This window comes from Myotis nattereri, assembly GCF_964212035.1.
Source record: "Myotis nattereri genome assembly, chromosome: 21".
NCBI classification, from domain to species: domain Eukaryota; kingdom Metazoa; phylum Chordata; class Mammalia; order Chiroptera; family Vespertilionidae; genus Myotis; species Myotis nattereri.
In genome coordinates, this window is record NC_138097.1 from 14,198,074 (window position 1) to 14,220,685 (window position 22,612).

At 47.9% G+C, this 22,612-nt stretch overlaps 1 protein-coding gene across 1 annotated transcript in view; it reads right to left on the bottom strand.

The window, feature by feature from the left end:
* The window catches only part of CHD2 (chromodomain helicase DNA binding protein 2), a gene marked incomplete at its 3' end in the record, with an annotated part of 87,601 nt that overhangs the window by 7,345 nt on the left and 57,644 nt on the right, over nt 1-22,612 (bottom strand). The window contains exons 24-36 of the mRNA XM_081114812.1: nt 22,106-22,198; nt 19,390-19,560; nt 18,456-18,631; nt 16,415-16,456; nt 15,354-15,493; nt 13,458-13,596; nt 12,663-12,813; nt 11,415-11,537; nt 9,642-9,770; nt 8,648-8,788; nt 6,795-6,929; nt 2,866-3,044; nt 2,038-2,137 (exon numbers count right to left, since the gene is read on the bottom strand). Of these exons, the coding sequence (XP_080970938.1) occupies nt 2,038-2,137; nt 2,866-3,044; nt 6,795-6,929; nt 8,648-8,788; nt 9,642-9,770; nt 11,415-11,537; nt 12,663-12,813; nt 13,458-13,596; nt 15,354-15,493; nt 16,415-16,456; nt 18,456-18,631; nt 19,390-19,560; nt 22,106-22,198 (1,719 nt within the window). The remainder of the gene's footprint in view (nt 1-2,037; nt 2,138-2,865; nt 3,045-6,794; nt 6,930-8,647; nt 8,789-9,641; nt 9,771-11,414; nt 11,538-12,662; nt 12,814-13,457; nt 13,597-15,353; nt 15,494-16,414; nt 16,457-18,455; nt 18,632-19,389; nt 19,561-22,105; nt 22,199-22,612) is intronic.

The window sequence follows — 22,612 nt, forward strand, 5'->3', positions numbered from 1 at the left end:
GCATCAAGCTAAACATCTCAACGTCTGCATAATACCACCACTTCACCACACACGCAAAATCTGCGCCATCAAAACATCAGAAAACGCAGGAAGAAAGAAAGAAGAAATGTAAGTGACTTAAAGGCTCAACAACAAAAAAATTATATGAATAATTTGCTCCATGTCTTTCCAAGCCATTTTGTATTTTTTGTTTTGTTTTGTTTTTTAAGGGAAGAATGATGATATTTATTTTTACTAATATATCTTATTGATTTTTTACAGAGAGGAAGGAATAGGGATAGAGAGTTAGAAACATCGATGAGAGAGAAACATCGATCAGCTGCCTCTGCACACTCCCCACTGGGGATGTGCCCGCAACCAAGGTACATGCCCTTGACCGGAATCGAACCCGGGACCCTTGAGTCCGCAGGCTGACGCTCTATCCGCTGAGCCAAACCGGTTAGGGCCATTTTGTGTTTTTTAGTATATGTGTGTATCAAACAAAAATATTGCTTGGTATTATTTTTCACTTACTGTATCGTGAAAATATCACGTGAATACTTATTTCCACAGTATTATGATTGTAGTTGAATAATACTCCCCAATATGACTGTGTTGTGATTTATTTCTTACTGTTGAGCATTGAAGTCATCCACCACAAACAGGTTTACATCCTTCATTATCTCCTTAAACTAAATTCTGACCGGGAGACCTGCATGTTTGATAAACCTTACGGAGTCTTCCGCAGAAAGGCTGTGGCCATGGTTACCCCGCTCACAGGGTACACTAGCTTCCGGTACCCACATCACATGTCCAGCTTTCAACGCTCCGCCCGACTTCCACTCTTTCCCAATGATTCCATTCCTTCCCGCCCTTTCTGCCAGACGCCCTATACTGCTCACATTCACACTAACGCTCAGCAACGTCAGTGCGTCGCTGCTGTGTTTACTGCTACATCACACGTCACCTTCTTCCATGACAATTAAATGAGCAGCTACTTCAGGGTGCTGCACCCCAGCCCCACACAGTGCTGGGCGGAGGACAGGCTCATGCAACCAGCGCCGCTGAGCGCCTGCCCTGTGCCAGCCTTGACCGGGTGCTGAGGTCACGGCAGAGGACAAGAGACAAGGAACCTTCCAGGGGCTGGCGTGTTAGCAGAAGAGGCAGTGACCTCCCAGGCTGGCCCACGTGCCCCGTTAGCAGACCCCCACGTGGACGTGTCTGCACAAGGACACGGCCCTGCACATGGGCCCAGTCACTGCTGTGCCCGCCCCCTCACCAAAGGGGGGCGACTTGTGGGCACCTTCTCATGTTGGGACACCACGTACAAAAGCTGGAAGGACACCAAGTTCCCATGGCCCAGAAAAGCACAGGAAAGGCGTTTCCTGCCACAGTCCCGTCACCCCTCAGGAGCCACATTTGTAAGCTACCACCAGACAAGTGCACGTGAAAGAAAAGGCCGAACCAGGCCAGCGTGGCTCAGTGGTTGAGCAGTGACCTATGAACCAGGAGGTCACGGCTGATTCCCGGTCAGGGCACAGGCCCAGATTGAGGGCCCCATCCCCAGTGTGGGGCGTGCAGGAGGCAGCTGATCAGTGATTTTCTCTCATCACTGACGTTTCTCTCTCTCTCCCTCTCCCTTCCTCTCTGCAATCAATAAAAACATATTTTAGAAAAAGAAAGAAAGAAAAAGAGCAAGCGAGCGAGCCTGGTGAATACATGAGCTCAGGACAGAAGCAGTCAGCACTGTTTGAAAGGCCAGTAAATGTCCTGGCATTTCCCAGCCGGGGCTGTAGGCGGATCCTAGCAGAGCGTGCTGAGAAACCGCACCGCTCCCAGGGGGAAGGGGGCGCAGGACAAGGCAGGACGGCCGAGGGGGCTCCTGACCCATCTGACCTGCGCCTCCCTCCGCACAGTGAGGGCAGGGACCCAGCGGCCCCTCTAACACCCACAACCGTGACTCCACCATCACCTCCCTGGGAAAACCGCAAGGAAGGGCTTTGCCTGTGGAATTGGTGGTGTCTGTTTGAATGAACTGGGCTTATATTTGTCTCGTACCTCCTCTTCTTGAGACCTTTTCTTATGAGCCATCTTGTACAACTTATGCAACTTTCGAGCATCAAATTCTGTAAACTTGGAAACGAAAATCCATAGGTTCCTAAAAAGACAACAACAGTTCTGGTCAATTATAAAATTCAGAGAATAACTTCTTCTTCTCTTTTGACCGATAGCAAGCGACTGAACGTGGCCGTGGAATATTGCCTAAGTGTAGAAATCAAGTGACAGAAAGAAATTCTTCAGGTCTCGGCCTCAATACTACAGCTTTACACGCTACTGTCAGTGGCAGGGAGTCTGGAGCCAGGGTTCTGAGTATCGCGCTGGCACCCAGCACTGGGCCCCGTCTTCCTCCACCTTCCGCACTCTGGACCCTGCCACGTCCCAGCTCAGGCCCCACATGCAGTCGGGTATCCGTGCGTGGCACATGCCCGGGTGACGGGCTCAATCCCCGGGAGGGGGCCAGCAGGAGGCAGCCAGCCGATGCATGATTCTGTCTCATCGTTCATGTTTCTCTCTCTCTCTCCCTCTCTGAAATCAATAAACGTGAAAAAATCTATTTTTGAAAATTAATTAATGATGTCATCCAACCGATTGAAAAGATGGGTGCCTGTGGAGTGGACTATTTCAGGGAAGTAAGACTGAAGGCTATAGGCATGGTGCCAAAAGATGTCTTATGTTGGAAAAAATATTTCACGGGGTGGAGGTGTCACCTTTACAAGACCAAAACAAAGCAATGCGCGTGTGCACGCACACACACACACACACACGCACACGCACACGCTCACACATTCGATCAAATCAGACCGGGCAGCGGCGGCCCGAGGCTACCTCCTCCACAGCTTGATGTGGTCCTGGTCGGAGTAGGCTTTAAGGCACTCGGCGATGCGGTCCCCGATCTTCAGCAGGCAGTTCCGCGTGTGCTCCAGCTGCTCCTGCACGCTCAGCCCCTTGTCGGGTTTGTCCAGCTGCTTCAGTGCCTTCTTCACCGGCCTCATCCTCTCCTTACACTGCAACAGTCAGGAGGGCGGGGACATGGAACACCTGCAGCAGGGACGCGCCCCCCCTTTGCTCTCTGTGCCCCGAGTTCCCGGAGCACGCACAGCCCGCCCCGTGCCCCGTGATCATGAGAGAGGAGGGTGAGACCAGTGGCAGGATGTCAGGTCAGAAACACCAGGGGTGCGCGTCCCAGCACCACCGCCTAGAGCAAGCATGTCCAGCTCGCGGCCCGCCGTTTGTTTAAATGAGGCGTGCGGCCCGCTGGCTGCGAGTTTGACATGCTTGGCCTGGAGCCAGGACTCAGACTCCTTACTTGGTCTCTGAAAAGGCTGCTCTGTTTCCGCATCTGCCAGAGGGGCCTGAGAATCCCATAAGGCCTTTATGAAGATCAAATGAGAAGCAAAATTACAGGTCTAAAAGCCGCCCATCACAAACTAGCTGGAAGTGCAGGGTAAAATATTCAGAATCCTTTAGGCTTGTAAGACATTAAGGGAGGTTGTTGCTTCCAGATCAAGACGGCAAACTGAACACAAGAATCTTTTTCTCCCCGTCCCGTCTGCTAAAATGACAGTAAAGGGACTGATTGCCTTACAAAAGAGGTAAGCCCTCAAAGACAGTGTAAATAGCAACAAAACAGTGAAAGACAAAACTACCCCAAACAGGCCAGGAACAGGCAATTCACTGGAAACACGAATGTCCAATAAACAAGAAAATAAGTTATCAATTACAATACCAGTCAGTATTTCATGCCCCCCAACACCCCCTCCCCCGGAGAGAGCCGAGGACCACATCATTTACATCCCAAAATGCCCGAGGCCAGCTCTGTGTCTCTAGAAGTAGGGGCGAGGGCTAAAGATAAAACTGGTTCTTTAAAGACTGCCGAAGAATACGAGATACCCAGACTACCCTAGCCGGTTCGCCTCAGTGGATAGAGCGTTGGCCCGAGGACTGAAGGTCCCGGGTTCGATTCCGGTCCAGGGCACATAGCCGGATTGCAGGTTCAATCCGTGCTCCCCAACCCCCACCGGAGTGCAAGAGGGAGGCAACCAATCGATGTTTCTCTCTCGGTCTCTTCCCCTCCTCCCACTCTCTCTAAAAATCAATGGAAAAGCATCCCCGGCTGAGGATTAACAACAACAACAAAAAGATACCCAGACAATGACAGACACCCAGGTGAGTTTCCCAGGAAGCAGCCCCACCACATCACCCACCAATGAACACGCTCGGAGTCCATCAAGCCCTGCCCACATGCTCAGCACCCCCAATGGGAGGGTTAGTCTCCACTTTTAAATGTGAGCAGACAGCTAGGGCTGCAGAGCCTCGGAGGGAGTATCCAACAGGAACAGAAAACAAATTAGAGAGGTGAGACCCTGAGGCTTACCAAGCCATCAGATAACCTTCGGGACCACTTCCAGAGTCCAATATCCAAGAACAAGGAGCTTCATAAAGACAAAACTAACAGCTTAGGAGGAAATGATCATAAACCCTGTGGGACATGGTTGTCAGCCCCTCAGCATCTGGTACAATGAGCCAATAAGGCAGGTGACAGGATCATGACCCTCCGACCCCCTTCCATCAACATTGTGGCAATTCCCACAGCCGTATATACACTTACAACCTCTTTATTTTTCAGTGTTGTCTTTCAATTTACAAAAAAGACAGCATTTAAAATATACCAAAAACTGGAAGATACTCATAAGGACTGACAGATAAAAGATTAGCATCATGAATGTACAAAGAATTCCTACAGCCGAAACCGGTTTGGCTCAGTGGATAGAGCGTCGGCCTGCGGACTGAGGGGTCCCAGGTTCGATTCCGGTCAAGGGCATGTACCTTGGTTGCGGGCATATCCCCAGTGGGGAGTGTGCAGGAAGCAGCTGATTGGTGTTTCTCTCTCATCGATGTTTCTAACTCTCTATCCCTCTCCCTTCCTCTCTGTAAAAAAATCAATAAAATATATTAAAAAAAAAAAAAGAACTCCTACAGAAAAGGTAAGGAAAGAAAAATTACCCCAAACATGCAATTCATTACACACACAAATGCCCAATAAATATGAAAATAAATCATCAATTACAACACCAGGCAATATTTCACACCCTTCGAAGAGGAGCAAAATTAAGAAGTCAGAAACTACCAAGTGTTTCTGAGACTGCGAAAACGATCTGAACTCACACTCCCGCCAGGAGTGCAAACGTCTACAATGGCCTCGAAGAGTAATTCTACGGCATCTAACCAAGTGCCCGGCGCGCGTGCCCAATGCCACTCCCAGCTCCTGCTCAAGCCGCGCGCTCTGGAGCAGCTCTCACACGGGGCACAAGAAAATGTTGACAATTTCACCGCAGCCTGTGTGTAGCGGTAAACACCTGTGAGCACCCCCATGTCCGTCAAGAGGAGAAAAAATACAATTGTGCAAATCGTAACTCAGAGTGAAGGGAGAAGCAGCCGTTACAGAACGCACACAGTGTGGCCTTTACATGAAACTTCCCAAGGTGGCGAGTAATCTTTTTTTTTTTTTTAAATATATTTTATTGATTTTTTACAGAGAGGAAGGGAGAGGGATAGAGAGTTAGAAACATCGATGAGAGAAACATCGATCAGCTGCCTCCTGCACATCTCCTACCGGGGATGTGCCCGCAACTCAGGTATATGCCCTTGACTGGAATCGAACCTGGGACCCTTCAGTCCACAGGCTGATGCTCCATCCTCTGAGCCAAACCGGTTAGGGCAAGAGAGTAATCTTATACGCTGTTATGGACACATGGAGGCGGTGTGGGAGGATGGGCCAGGACCCACACTGTCTCGCCAAACTGCCTGGGTCAAGTCTCTGCTCCACATTGTAGCTCTGTGACCCAGGACACGCCCCTTAACTCTCTCCACCTTATTCTTTAACGTGTAAAATGGAGGCAATTGCCTACGTCATATAATTATTGTAGTGAAAATACACAGAAAGCAGAGAGAGACCGCCTGGCTGTTCTGGGAACTATTCCTGTCTTTAGAGACATACGTAGTAAAAGTCTAAAATCCCCTGTGAGGATGATCGTCGAATCTAGAATCGTGGTCACTTCTGGGGAGGGACCAAAGGAAAGGCATGGGTTTAGGGCAGTGGTTCTCAACCTTCCTAATGCCGTGACCCTTTAATACAGTTCCTCATGTTGTGACCCAACCATAAAATTATTTTCGTTGCTACTTCATAACTGTAATGTTGCTACTGTTATGAATCGTCATGTAAATATCTGATATGCAGGATGTGTTTTCATTGTTACAAATTGAACATAATTAAAGCATAGTGATTAATCACAAAAACAATATGTAATTATAAATGTGTTTTCCAATGGTCTTAGGCGACCCCTGTGAAAGGGTCGTTTGACCCCCAAAGGGGTCTCGACCCACAGGTTAAGAACCGCTGGTTTAGGGTGAGGGACAACAGGGGCTTCGATTTTATGTTCTGAGCTTTAAAACCTGCAGATCAGCCTGGCCGGTGTGGCTCAGTGGTTGGGCGTCAACCTATGAACCAGGAGGTCACAGTTCAATTCCTGGTCAGGGCACTTGTCCGGGCTGTGGGCTCCATCCCCAGTGTGGGGCGTGCAGGAGGCAGCCGATCCATGATTCTCTCTCATCATTGATGTTTCTCTCTCTCTCTCCTCTCCCTTCCTCTCTGAGATCAACAAAAATATATTTTAAAAATAAATAAGTAAATAAATAAAAATAAAACCTGCAGATGGGACAGAGCTCCGTGGCACCGGATCCGTGTCAGGACTTACAATGCTGAACGTCTCCTGGTCCAGATCATCGTCCTCGTCCTCGCCGATGGGGACAGGCTCACTTCCTGCGGTGATGTGCACGGGGCCCTGAGATCGCTTGGATTTATTCGAAGATTTGGCATCACCACTTTTAGGCTTTTAAAGAAGAGTTACAAGGAGTCATTGTCACGTGTGCAGTCCTTCTTATGTCTCAGCACTAGAGCAGGGAACTGGGATGGACTCGGTCTATAAAAAAGGTACAATAGCCCGGCCGGCGTGGCTCAGTGGTTGAGCGTCGACCTAGGAACCAGGAGGTCACGGTTCGATTCCTGGTCAGGGCGCATGCCTGGGTTGCAGGTTCAATCTGGTGTGGGGCGTGCAGGAGGCAGCCAATCCATGATTCTCTCTCCTCACTGATGCTCTCTCTCCCTTCCTCTCTATAAAAACATGTTTTTTTTAAAAAAAAAAAGTAAAATAAAGTCCTCCGGGAAATCATGATTGATAGCTTCATCACATATCATTCCCTTTCTGCCTCCAAATGTACCCCATCTTAACTGCAGATTCATCAGTGCTATTTTGGCTTCTGTTCCCTCGTCCATAAAATGCACAAAAATGTCATCAAGGGGCTAAGAGTGTAACTTGGCAGAGATCTGGTACAGTAACATGTAGCAATGCTTATTAACAGCTTATAAATGAATATACACTTTGATTTAGACATTTTTATTAATGAAAATATTGTGAACGATTGAATCTGCACAAATCGAAATGGATCAATCTCGTTTGTCCATGAAAGGCTGCCGAAGAGTGGAGATATATATATATAAGTACATATAAAATGGCATCATGAATGGACATTTAAAAACATTAAACAATACTATGCTTTGTTTGTGATCATATAATATGTAGCAAAAGAAGCTATAATATCTGGGTAGTGGATATGTGGATGTTTTTTACATCGTCCTTTATTCTTTTATTTTTGAAATATTTCCCTTTTTAAAATAAGGTACTTCTGGGAAGCATAAATACAAAGGCATCCGTCACAGGATGGTTTATAGCATTAGAAATTTGGAAGCAATTTTGACTGGGGAGATGTAAACTGTTTCCAAGCTGTTATAACCAGACAGGATCTTATCTACGAAAAATGTTATTTATTCACTTGGAAAGTTGTGTGCGATATAGTGCTAAGTGAGAAAGACCTCTCCATCTGGTCTGATGTGTATTTTATCATTGTTCTTACATGCACAAAAGTCCCAAAGGTGCTCACAAGCAATCTACTAGGGCTATGACTACATGGTAGAATTATAGCATTTACTCATCTGTTTTAACGATGACTAGGGACTAATTGCATAGTAACTTTATTAGAAGTCAGCAAGCATACATGCAATCCTGTACCAGAACTCTGTGAGGCTTGGAATGAGTTTCATAAAACCCCCAAAGGGAGGTTATATAATAGCAGGGCTTTTCACCCAATTCTATTCCAAAAGCTTAACTCTTGATGGTATTTGGGTTGAATCTTGAACCCTTCAAATTCATCTGTGGATTGTGCTCTTCTAGCATGAATGTGAAAAGTGCCTCAGGCAGTTCCCTGTAAATGCACATTTCTCTCACCTGTCCTCTCTCACTCACACTTCCCCTCTGAAACATGTAAAAACACTGCAAGCAAGGCCTTCTGTCTGAGAGAACTGCCCAAACCTCACGCTCCCTTCCCTCTGCAGGCAGAGGTGCAGGCCTCACGCTGACAGCCGTGCCCCTTCCTTCTCGGACGTAGCCTTGAAGAGACAGTGATTCCCGGGCCCTCAGCCCTGTTCTGTTCCTAAACCCTAGACGAGCGTCAGAGGCCACGGGCAGCTCAGGAAGGAGAATGACGCAGGTACCTTCTCCTTCTTGTCTTTCGACTTCTTCCTTTCTTTGTCCCCGTCCTTGTCTTTCCTGGAACCCATCTGTTTCTCCTTGTTCTCCTTGTTCTCCTTCTTCTTCTGTTTCTTTTTCATGGGACTTTTTTCTAAGCCATCATCCTAGAACACAAGCAGGGCTATGGGTAAGGCCGCTCGCTTTCCATGGACTCACTCGCTTCCTGGGAAGGCAGCCATGCCCCCAGTGGCTCCCCACGGCACCTACATGTAGACGCGTGTTCTCCAGCACACAGCCTGCAAGCACGCACACAACCCTAAACCCTGGGGATGCCCAGGTGAGCCAGCAGGGGCTTTACATCTATGGTCTCTTTAATTCTCACAGCAACCTTTCCACACAGGCATGATCATTCCCATTTCACAGACAGACAACACCGAGGACCCGCAGTTAGAAAGCTGTCAGCTAGCAACCTGTGAGAGTTCTGTACTTGAATTCGTGTTTGCGTGACTCAAATCCATCTAGTCCCGGGCCCACTGCTCACCGTCTTGGAGCTAATCTCAGAGCAGAATCTCCAAGAGGAACAAAATAAAATCCCGGAACACTGCCACTCCCTCAAGGAAGCTGGTTTACTTGCCACTTGGCTTAGACCAGAGGTTACAAACTGGCCGCCTTGGGCCAATCCCGACCCACAGGTGAGTTTCGTTTGGCCCAGCGACACACTGAGCTGCGCAGTGGCTGCCCCGTGATGGGAGGGAGCTCCCGGTGTGTCCCCACCACTGCCTATCGCCCCAACAGTGAGCCTGAGTGCCAGCTGCCACTTAGCATTCAGACCCCCCCTTGGCTCTCTGCAGTCACGTCCATGATGTGTGAGGGTGCAGTCGCTGACTTAAAGGAACAGCGGCATCCCCTCTCCGGTTAGGAAAGGACAGACGTAGTCTACGTGATCTGAGTGGTTCTGTGCCACCCGCACAGCAAGTGCCGCCTGAGGACCAGCCCCGCGCCGAGCGGCAGCCTCACCTTCACTTCCCCCTCCTCGGATGGGTTGTCGGAGTGCCTGGGGGACGAGAAGTCCAGCCCCCGCTCATCTTTCAGCCTGGGCGCTTTGTTCTCCTTCTTCACTCGAGGCTTCCGCTTCTTTGACTTGGCCTGGAGACGGAGAGGAAGGATGACAACGCTGCAAACCGAGTGCCTCACCAGCACGGCCAAGTACCACGATGAGTCTTTGAAACAGCAGCAGCCGCGTAAGTCAGAGGAGAAATTCAAAGGGGCGCACCCAGCATTGCCGGAGGCCTCACACACAGCCTACGCCACAGAAAAACACCCACTGCCTTGAGCCTACAGAGTCCATTTTTTGGAATTCATCCCAAAGATATCATTCAAATGAAGGAAAAACACCTTATGCATAAAGGTAACTCGCAAAAGACAGTAATAGTAACATTAAAAGAAAAAACCAGGACCCGGTCAGCTGGTTCAGTGGTTGGGGGTCGTTGACCTATGAACCTTGAGGTCATGGTTCCGTTTGATTCCCAGTCGGAGCATATGCCACGGCTGCAGGCTCGATCCCCAGTAGGGGGCGTGCAGGAGGCAACTAATCAATGATTCTCTCTCATCAATGACGTTTCTATCTCTCGCTCCCTCTCCCTTCCTCTCTGAAATCATTTAAAAAAAAACAAAAAAACAAAACACCCAGAAGCACTCGGTATCTAAAAATAAGGAAAAGGTGTTTATCTACTCAATCAAATCTAATGCGAGTATAAACATGTTCTTAATCTCTCTCTCTCTCTAGGAGAGACGGACAGTATACACTCAACATATTACCTGGAGAATGACACCACGTATGTGATACTATTTTCCTTACATGAAAAAGGACAAGGCATGGGTTTGGGATAACTTTTTCCCCTAAAATTCATTTTGCTTGTAAGACAGGGACGTTAACACCAATGATGTAGCTCTAGGAGCACTTAAAGAGCACACACAGAGGCTGCTAGTACCGGATGCACCTTATCATCTTCTAACCGTGCCTGCCATCTTCCTAGGTCTGCATTGAAACGGAAAATTGGGAAAATGAAAGAAGACACAGCGCAGATGAGTCACTAATAACTCAGTCTTTTTCGCTGAGCAGGTAAGGCAAGCCTAAGGGAAGTCCCACTGTTGGATTAACTGTGGGTTCCTATGACCCATTTCATCCCTGGGCCCGTTATGACCAGCAGCTGGGAGTTAGGAGTAACTACAGGCAAAGCCGGTGGTATTCAGACAGTTACTGGAATGTTCCAAAATCCAGGCAGCGGCATAAAGAAACAGGAGCAGTATGTCTGAACCGGGTGGCACTGAGAGCGATGGGGACTCCTGAGGCCATACTGTAAGCAAGCTGCCAAGATGCTTAGGTCAGTAATGAAATGAACGCTCCCAGTATGACCAACCAACCATCACTACTCGGACCTCAAAAGCAGCACCTGACCCCGGCCGGTGTGGCTCAGTGTTTGAGCGTCGACCTATGAGCCAGGAGGTCACGGTTCAATTCCCAGTCAGGGCACATGCCTGGATGCAGGCTCCATCCCCAGTGTGGGCGTGCAAGAGGCGGCTGATCCATGATTCTCTCTCATCATCGATGTTTCTCTCTCTCCTTTCCTCTCTCTGAAATCAGTAGGAACTTATTTGAAAAAAGAAAAAAAGCAGCACCTGACTGGAGAGGTTCCATCTGGGCGGCGGCCGCAGGGGGCACCTGCCCCCCCTAACCTGCAGGGCCGGAGCCCCAGAGCCCCGAAGCCGCCCAGCGGCAGCCGCACTCACCTCTTCCCCGCCCGCCACGGCCCCCTTCTTCTCCAGGCTCTTCCTGAGCAGCTTCAGCAGGTAGTCGGCTCGGGTCTGCAGCTGCTTCCCCTGCGGCTTCTTATCGGTCTCCACGGGCAGGATCTTCAACAGCAAAGGGAGAGAAGCGCCCGCCGCCACCCGCGTCCCGGTTAGTGGATCAGGGTCAACGGAGACGGCCGAGACCTGCGCAGTCCTTTCCCGCCCCGCCCGCCCGGAATACAGACACAGCCTCAGCTCCTATCTCATGTCCATGGCTCCCAGCCGCTGCCAATCCCTCATGAGCCGTTCTCGTTTTTACAAAATGGGATGAGAAATCCAGCTCTCCCACTGGCTCCTACCTGTGCTGTTAACAGGGTAGAACAACTCAGGTAGGAGGGGCTTGTTGGCTTCATCTGCTAGAACATCCCAGCCGTCGCGGATTTCCTCCTTCCAGGAGCAGGGAATCCCTGGAGCTAGGTTAAAGCTTCGTTTTAGATTGAAAATGCTTCTTAGAGCATGGCCGGAGAGCACGGAGCTGTGCCCGGACAGGAGCTGGCCCTGCGGCCACGGTGGGACCTCTCAGGCCACAGTGGATTTGGTCTGCGCTAATGGCAGGGTGCTGTCACCCGCTCAGGGCACCGCGTGTGGGATGAGCATTGTTCAACGTGCCGGGAGCACCACCTGGGGCACATCCTCCCGAACTGGAGCCAGTCGGCTCCCCCTGCTTACGACTGAGCACGGCCTGACTGCTGGGAGCCCGCTTTGCGACGGACAGGGTGGGAGGCTCGGTTTTGTGGGAGAAGTACGGCCAATGTTGAATTCCATCACAAAAAACACCAAGGTGGCTCACTCCTTGTGTATGGAATAGAAATGCAGTTGTTTCCAATACAATGGCAAAAAAAGGGCCAGCAATTAAGGCGGAGTGACGCTTTTATTATTAAGAACCTTACCCTGGTATTTGTTGCAATGAGACTGACCTACAATAAAAATCAGAACCTTAAGATTTCTCTTGTAATTCCCCCAAAATTTTTACCTGGCTATCACCTTCGTCCATGACACAGTGTAAACAGTGCACTAAAGATGGTACCATTTCCAAGGATAAAGAAATCCCAGGAATTTTGCTGTTGTGCTAATTTCCCAGCTGATCCCCGCCTCACCCCTCCGGAAAATAGTTAAAAATAAGGAATGAATGTAAAAATATTACGCAAGAAATCTTCTAGAAATCTCCGGCGTCACAGAGTTACTTACTTTGTCGGTTAGCTTCAGCTCCGGGTCCGTTTTAATTAGCTCCCAGTTCCCATAGCCGTGCTCGTAGATCCCCAGCAGGAGGCGGGAGTCATCCTCCACTCCCCACTCCACATCGAAATGCGCAGCTTTGACACGGCAGGTTAAGCAGTACCTACAGGGGTTTCAAAAAGAGGAGGACGTCAGAGGCGAGGCCTCTCTGATTTGGAAATGAACACAAAGTATTCTGCTACGATAAAGAAACTACGAGCCCGGCCGGTGTGGCTCAGTGGTTGGGCATTGACCTATGAACCAGGAGGTCAAGGTTCGATTCAGAGCACATGCCCAGGTTGCAGGCTCCATCCTCAGTAGGGGGCGTGCAGGAGGCAGCCCATCAATGATTCTCTCTCATCACTAATGTTTTTCTCTCTCTCCCTTCTTCCTTCCTCTCTGAAATCGACAAAAATTTAAAAAAGAGCCCTAACAGGTTTGGCTCAGTGGCTAGAGCATCGGCCTGCGGACTGAAGGGTCCCAGGTTCGATTCCGGTCAAGGGCACGCACCTTGGTTGCGGGCACATCCCCAGTAGGAGGTGTGCAGGAGGCAGCTGATCCATGTTTCTCTCTCATCGATGTTTCTCTCTTTCCCTCTCCCTTCCTCTCTGTAAAAAAATCAATAAAATATAATAAATAAATAAATAAAATAAAAAATAAAAAAAGAAAGAGAAGACAACGAAAACACTACAGAACTACACATAACGTAACTTCCAGTCTACCGTCCTACGGCACGACCACCCGAGCATGCGCACATAACACACTCACTTTTTTTTTTCTTCAGGGTCCACAGGGATGGATTTATGCAGCATCTCAAACTCCTCTTCATGTTGGATAATGGATTTCACGTTCACCTGCACCCCAGAGATCTTGATTGTTGGGCCTCTCTTTTTTCCTGGTCCTTTCCCTAAAGGGAAAGTTAAATAAGAATTTGCTCAAGTTCCACAGGAGACATGAGTCCGTCCCTGAACACCGACTCCCTCAATCTCTCTCTGTCTTATTGTTAATCAAAGATACAACCTATAAGGCAAAAAGACTGTCTCAATTACAATAGTGTCTACAATTGTACTTTAATCTTCCTATTTGTTTTATGTTTTGGTTCCAAAATTAGTAAAAGTAACAAAAGGAGATTCTGAAGGAATTAGCACTAAAGAATTTTCTTTCTTTCTTTTTTTTTTTTTAACTATTCCATTAAGTAAGTTATTTAAGTGCTTTAAAGATGGTCTCTATAAAAAAATATGAGATCAAGTTTATACCTAACACATTTAAAACGAATAAAAGATGTCATGAAAAGGCTGCCCTATCCCTTGTTTAAAATTAAAGCAATTCTGGAAGAATAAAATCCAGTCAACTCCAACCAAAGCTAAAATAAACCCGTGAGAACGACACTGGTTTGTCGGAGGAAAGAGGGCTCAGAGTGTTAAGATCTCACTTCTCTAGACGTGTAAGTTGATGAAATGGCACTACGATTACAGACGATTGCATGGGGATCCTTTTGTAATCCACTAGAATTTCCTTTGCAAATGCTCTTCCCAGTGACACTGACGGGAGTTGGAACAGAGGTGGTCAATGGAAAGGCCCTGCTCTGAACACCAGAAACGTGCACCAACTAACTACACCTTCTCCACTCTCGCTTCTAGCTAATAATCTCTCTGGATCAAGGCAATTTGCAAACAAGGACATTCAAAGAGGCTCCTAAATGTACGTAAAATACTCAACCTCACTCGTGATAACAGAAATGCAAATTAAACACATATGCACGTGCCACTTTTACCCTATCAGGTCGGGGGGAAAAGAAAAAATTGAAAATATTGTGTTGATGAGACTCAGAGAAAACAGATTCTCAATCCACACTGGTCAGATGGGATGGTACAAAATGGGGTACATATATAGGATCATTTACCACAGCGCTGTAGAGCAACAGACTGGAAAGCGAATGTCTACTTACAGAACACTAATACTACTATATCCATCACATTATGAAGTTCTTAAAAAAAAAAAAAGAAAATCAGGCAGTGGAGAAAAGATGAACCATTTTAATGAATGGTGCTGAGACATAAAGCAGCCACACAGGAAAAATAAAACTGGGTAGACTAGGAAAAACTCCACGTGTATCAAAAATTTAAAAAAAAAACCTCCAACTGTATCACAAATATAAAATACCTAAGAAAGCACATAGGTACAAGGGGTGGGGGAGTTTCAGTGAGTCCCCTTTATATTCTGGGAGTAGAGAGAGAAACGCTGGGTTTAAGGTTTACTTCGAGATGTATTCTGGGTGCTATGGCAGCACACATTTGGATCACTGTCCAAATCACTCAAGGTACTGAAGTTTCTCTCTCTCTCTCACACACACACACACACACACACACACACACACTCAAAAATCACATCCGAAAACACTTAACTCTATTTAAGGTATTTTTTAAACTTTATTACTTTAGTAATAGCCTTGAAAAGGAAATCCCAGAGCACAAATACTTCATCAACGATAGTAGTGAACACCGCAGGCCAGACACGCAGCTAAGCGCTTCACGTGTGCGGAATGACTCAAGTCATCATCCAACCCTGAGTCCTCTTCTAAGCCAGGCCCTGGAGCGGCAGGAACCCCGGTGTGGGCGGCGGGTGCCGGCCTGGGAGGACCGCTGGGGCCGCCCGGGGACTTACCCTCGCTGGCGTTCTCTTTGAGCTGCTCCTCGTACTCCTGCATGGCCGACACACAGCTGTTGTGAATGAGCTCGCCCAGGCGCTTCAGGTCCGCCACCGACTTATCCACCAGCTCCGCGTCGCGCGCTATGCACTCCAGCCTGGGGACAGACCAGCGCGGGACACATCAGGGCCCTGCGCCCACCTTCCTACCATCACATGAGATACCACTGGTCTCAGATAGGCCTGCCCCTGCAAGGACACTTTTCCCTACATTCCTTCAGCGACAAGAAACCTGCCACACTGACTGAGGGCCAAGTTCCTCGTTTCCCATCAGAAAGAATTGTGCCTTGGCATCGTCCATAAAGTAATTTCAAAAATAATGGTGGCCCAGCTGGTGTGGCTCTGTGGTTGAGCATCAAACTATGAGCCAGAAGATCAAGGTCAGGGCACATGCCCGGGTTGTGGGCTCGATCCTCAGTGTGGGGCGTGCAGGAGGCAGCCGATCAGTGATTCTCTCTCATCACTGATGCTTCTATCTCTCTCCTCTCTGACATCAATAAAAATATATTTAAAAAAATACGGCCCAGCCCTAACCGGTTTGGCTCAGTGGATAGAGCATCAGCCTGCGGACTCAAGGGTCCCAGGTTCGATTCCGGTCAAGGGCATGTACCTTGGTTGCGGGCACATCCCCAGTAGGAGATGTGCAGGAGGCAGCCGATCAGTGATTTTCTCTCATCGATGTTTCTAACTCTCTATCCCTCTCCCTTCCTCTCTGTAAAAATCAATAAAATATATATTTTTTAAAAAACTTCTTTAAAAAAAAAAAACGGCCCTCGTCTGCTTCTTTGGTGTCCACTCTCCTTTCTCCAGCTACTTTCCCTCGTCACGATGCTCCCCGCAGCAAAGCACAGTTACTTCTACAATATGTTCTCCTGATTCTAAGTCATACGGAGCATGTGGATACATTCATGTCTAAAAGTCAGGCTGTCCAAAGGCGCCAGACCTTCCATGGAAAGAGTAGCAAAAAAAGAAACTGCCACGTCATGAAAGAGGCGATTTGGGAACTTTTGTGAGCTTACCGTTCAAGAGGGAGACCAAACTTCTTATACGCCTTGATGAACCTACGGAGATGTGCAAAGGGACACGTTAAAAAAACAGAGACTTCAGCTGTTAATGCAAACACGTATCTGTGTTAAATATGAGCCGCATAAAAACCGTCAAAAATAGATTGGACCCGATCCTTGTAACAGGTCTTTGCATGTTGAATGCTTCTGCCAACGGCCCACTTCCAACTGAGTGCCGGAAATCTATTCCAACTAAAGACCAACCTTATTCTCAGGAAGCTGCTTAGGGACGTTAACGGAGAACAGCGACGTAACTCCGGGGTTACCCGTTTTGAATGTGCAAGTCTGTGTAACCTGTGATCCCGTCACCACAATAACTCTGGACATAAAAACCCCCAAATAGCCCTAGCTGGTTTGGCCCAATGGATAGAGCATCGGCCTGCTGACTGAAGGGTCCCAGGTTTGATTCCAGCCAAGGGCACATGCCTGGGTTGTGGGCTTGATCAGGAGGGGGCATGCAGGAGGCAGCCAATTAATGATTCTCTCTCATCACTGATGTTTCTGTCTCTCCCTCTTCCTTCCTCTCTGAAATCAATAAAATATATATATATATTAAAAAAAAAAAAGTTTGCTGGTCTGTTCAGTCCACTATTGTTACCTTCAATTCCAGATTTTCCCTCATTTTCTGGCCGATAACACAACTATACGATTTCTGGGACTGCCTCAAGTATTTTGGGGGAATGCGACAAAGCAAAATAAACCTATGATTTCAAGCTTCTTGGGCAAAACCATTTTGGAAAGTGTGTTGACTCCCGCCCAACCTTATCTCCAACCAAAAATCCAACCTAAGCTTCTACCAGTCTCCACTCTAAACCATGCTGCCCACCAATCCATGCGTCACCTGCTCCCTGTCCCTGCGCCAACCACTAGCACTGCCCATGGAAAGCAAGACGTCACAACACACCCAGGGCCTCACTGGGACATGCCAGTCACTAAAATAACCTGCTAAGGTAAGAGTCTAAGGCAGCGGTTCTCAACCTGTGGGCCGCGACCCCTGAAAATACATCCTGCATATCAGATATTTACATGACGATTCATAACAGTAGCAACATGACAGTTATGAAGTAGCCATGAAAATAATTTTATGGTTGGGGATCACCACAGCATGAGGAACTGTATTAAAAGGTCGCGGCATGAGGAAGGTTGAGAACCGCTGGGAGAGATCCTATGGGAGAAAAAACTGGGTGGAGGGCATGGTGACTGAAGAGAAGGGGAATGAACGTGACAACAGCTGAGAAACTCTAGGAAAGGAACAGCCTGGATACAAGGATTAGGGGAGCGCTACATGTGAAAGTGAACCTGGGAGTCTTCCTCAGCTCTCCATGGCTCCATGATATACACGGAGGCATTTTACACCTGAAATAGTAAGACACTAGAGTTTTACTTCAAAATAATAACAGGACGCCCTAGCAGGTGAGGCTCAGTGGATAGAGCGTCAGCCTGTACACTGCAGGGTCCCAGGATCGATTCTGGTCAAGGGCACATGCCCGAGCTGTGGGCGCGATCCCCAGTGTGGGGCGTGCAGGAGGCAGCTGATCAATGATTCTCTCTCATCATTGATGCTTCCATCTCTCTCTCCCCTCTCCCTTCCTCTCTGAAATCAATAAAAATATATTTTTATTTATTTTTTATTTTTTATTGATTTTTACGGAGAGGAAGGGAGAGGGAGAGTTAGAAACATCGATGAGAGAGAAACATCGACCAGCTGCCTCCTGCACACCCCCCACTGGGGATGTGCCCGCAACCAAGGTACATGCCCTTGACTGGAATCGAACCCGGGACCCTACAGTCTGCAGGCCAACGCTCTATCCACTGAGCCAAACCGGTCAGGGCAAAAAAATATTTTCAAAAGGCACAAAAACTCTACATATAAAAAAATAACAACATCGGGATGGAGGAGCATTTCCGACGGGTGTGTGACTCGGTCTCTCTCGCGCTCCCTGCCAGAACTGACGGCATCCCTTCCCCGCAAGGTCAGGGAGCAGGGCCCACCCACCTGCGGATCTCCGCGTCCGTGAACCCCTCCACGAGGTCCTTGCGCACGCTCCGGGGGCGCCCTCGGCGCTTCGGCTTCTTGTCGTCATCGGAGTCATCGGTCTCGCTCTCCGAGGCAGAGGACCTCTGGGCCTGCCTCTTGGACTCGGTGTCGGAGTCGCTGTCATTGGTCTGAGCCTGAAACGGCAAAGGCGCACTGTGACCAGGGCCAGGTGCCAGAGGCCTAAGGACCACGGCCAGCCCGGCCCCATTCTGTGGGACTCGGAACTGGCCATCCCATCAGACAAGTCCGTTTTTCTTTGGGAAATAAGGAGTATTTATTTCAGGTGTCAGATAATGAAGGGAGACCCGACAGGGATAGTCACACCTCCAGAGAAGTGGGAATTCCAAGAAGGAAAATGGAATGCAAGTGCTGGAATTGTAAGTTTATGTTCACTTCCTTGGACTTCGTGTGCTATTTGTAAAATGGGGATATCAGCCCCTTTCATCAGGGGTCTCAAAGGATTAAATGAGTCAATAAGTTTAAATGCGCTGATGCCTGTGAGTCCTCAGCAAATAGTAGCTACCATTAGCTGCTACTGATTTACGATTTACTAAGATCTTGGACAAACTCCAGTCTATTATCTCCAACAAACTGGGTGGTAATGTTTTGCAAAAGTCAAATGCGATAGTGCCTGTGGCGAAGAACGGCTCTACAGTCTCTAACACACTCCATTCCTGCTCAGCCATCTCACACAGCCCATGAGCAGAGGCCAAGTGCCTCCCAGGTGAGCCAGGAGCCCTAGGCACTTCCCTGTTCCTCTGCTGGGTTTCCCGAGACTACCCTGGAGCCCGCAGGTCGGGCAGCAATGCAAGGCCCCTTCCTTGAACACTGGGCACTCTTGCAGCATCAGAGCCTGAGGAGGAGGCTCCTCCCTTCCGTCTCCCTTGGTTACCTTTTTCGTGGAACTCCGAATTCGAGGCAGCATGTAGATTTCTTCCAGCTCCTTCTGCCGCTCCTCCTCCTCCACACGCTTCCTTTGATCCTCGGGAATGATCTCGTCCCAGTCCCTGTGGGGACGCTCTTCCAGCTCTTCCTCGTCTTCCATGGTGGCGAAATTGGCAACCTGAAATGTCAACAGACGGACCGCTGAAATTCCTCTATTTCCCAAAGAACATCCACTAAAACCTCAACTCACAGTTTTTGTATTCTAAGTACGATGCTATGACTAATAAGGGAGTCCTGTGATATTACATAAGCAAAGAATCGATTTTCTACTAATCTCTCCCTTCCCCCCCCAGAAATCAATTTGCCTCATCCTCAAGTTCATCAGAAATTTTACTGAAAAGTAGAAAAGCAGATATAAAGTGTCTTATAAGTTTAACTGAAATATATGTTGACACATTGCGGACCAGTAGTTTTATTACTAGCTTTACCCAGTGGCCAGGTAAGTTTCTATTGAGCGAGTACAAAAAACGTTTTACATAAATGTTAAAGGCACGCTTTAACGTTAAATACCCATTGCATTTTGAAGTTATTTATTACATGTTCTTACAAACTAGTATCTTTTTAAAGTATGATAGTTTGTAAAACACTGTAATATGAAACGAGAATTCTCGTGATCCATCTGCAATGTGTTAATATATATATATATGAGATATATTATAGAATTATACACTTCGAACTTATATAACTTTATTAACCAATGTCATCACCCCAATAAATTCAATTTTTTTAAAAAGGGCCTTAGAAAGGCCAGAGTCACCAGTAATGTGACTTAATGCTCATAATATTCTGACCAGGACAGCGTCGTGAAGATGACTTCCGCTTAAGAGCGGAGCAGCAGTCGCAGAGATGGGATCTGGGGGACACACTAATAACTCCCTCCACCCTCAGACACATGGCACCTGACACGAGAGCTCTCTGACCCATCCTCAGCTCCTTCCCTGCTCTCCCACCGAGACAGCTCTACCTGTGGCCAACCCTGACCTCATTCCATCCTGCTTCCTTCCAAACGCTTCCCCCAGTTCTCCTGCCATCCTAACGGTAGACTCTACCACACTTAGCCTGCTGTAACCTGCTTCTCTAACCTGCATCACACTAACCATGGTCAATCCTTCAACCAGGCCCTCTTTTTTTTAATTGATTTTCAGAGAGGAAAGGGGTAGAGAGATAGAAACATCAATGATGAGAGAGAATCACTGATCGGCTGCCTCCTGCACGCCCCCACTGGGGATCAAGCCCACAACCCGGGCATGTGCCTTGACTGGGAACCAAACCCTGACCTCCTGGTTCATAGGCCGGCGCTCCACCACTGAGCCACACCGGCCGGGCCTCATTTGCAACTGGGAAGCCTTTGTCTCTCTGGCCCTCCCACGCCTCGCGAGCCAGTCTCACCTTGGGATTACCAGCTGATCCAGTTTCTCTGACCTCACGGATTGCAGGAGAGTCTCATATGACCCTGCTACTGGCTCCAAAGTGAAGCCGAAGCCGTATTTTCTAAATTCAGCTCTACTCCCTATCAAGTTCTTCCCGGCAAGCCCCGGCCCCAGCCAGGGCTGTAGCGCATCTTTTCCACTTCTCAGCAAACACCTCATTTATTTCACTGGTCATTAAGGTCACCAGTTGGAACTCCACATCTCCCCCTAAAGTGTGCTTTCCCTTCTCCTTCAAAGGCAACTCTTCCAGCTATGCTTCTGGTGATGTCCCTTCCAGTCTCCCCTGAGGCAACGGATGGGCCCTCAAATGTTCCTTCATTCCTCTGCACCTTCAATAGCTCCCTGTTCTCAAATACCTTCTGAAACCCAGAACATGGTAACATCTTAAAAAACAAAACAAATAAAAAACGTGGCCTTGCTAGACTCTTTTGTCACATAAATTACCTTCTCTCTACTTTTTTTAAAAAAATGTATTTTTACTGATTTCAAAGAGGAAGGGAGAGGGAATGAGAGACAGAAACATCAATGATGAGAGAGAACCATTGATCGGCTGCCTCCTGCACGGCCCCTACTGGGGGTTGAGCCTGTAACCCGGGCATGTGCCCTGACCGGGAATTGAACCGTGACCTCCTGGTTCATAAGTCGACACTCAAACCACTGAGCCATGCCGGCTGGGCACCTTCTCTCTATAATTCACTAGCTTTTTAGTAACTCAATGCTGGTGCCCAGCTCCTGCATTTAGTCCTGATCTCATTTAATTTTGTATTGTATCAGATACCACTGACCACCCTGTAATCACCCTTAAAAAAAGAATCCGGCTAAGTCATCAAGAGCTTCCTGTCACCTTCTGTTTTTACACCTCTGACCACTCTGTCATCTGATTCTATTATGTTAATGTCTCTCCCACAAGCCCTCCAACACCCCCAGAGCCAACTGGGTCACCACCTATCCCACTGACATCATATTCTCATTCCTCTTCACAGACTTCCTTCCTCCCCCACTGACTCAGGGCAGAACGGACCACGTCCATGGTTACCTGCACGGGGAGGACTATCTATACATTCTGCACTCAGAACATCCTTGGAAAACTCTAGAGAATAACGCTGAGGCCATGAGTCAACTTACTCAGAGGGCTAAGCAGAGCGCCTGGCACCCAGAAAGCGCTATCAGGCACTAGTTATTACCGGATCGTGAATCAACGCTGAGGGCTTTCTCCCTCGAGGATGCTTATACCTTAAATTGTGACAGGAGCTCATCGGTCGCACTTGTTGACACTTCATTCTCTCTGGTTTCAGCCAAGCGCAGAATTTCATCAATATCCATTTCCTAGGAGAACAGCAGCAACACGAGTATGGTAAGAAGGCAACAGTAAGGTCCGCACACGCTGACAATGTTTGGTGCCAACAAACCAGCTCTCTTTTCTGGTATCCCATTTTTAATTTTCTTTTGTAGTCTCAACTTTACATTGTTTACATTTAACGATTCAAACTATTACTTATAAAAAGAAGGTGAAACTTCAGAAATTACAAGAAATGAAATAGGAATAAGAGAGACAAAAGACAGAATCCTCAAATGCTTTTTTCTCATTCTTTCCTATTCAGTAAGAGCTTTGAACTTTATTAGAGAAAACAAAGACAAAAAAAAAACAAAACCCTACGTCCTTTAAGTAATTACTGCTGCTTAATAGAAGCCTGTAACAGGCTCAGAATCTGCTTCCCAAACCATGTATCTCACCAATGA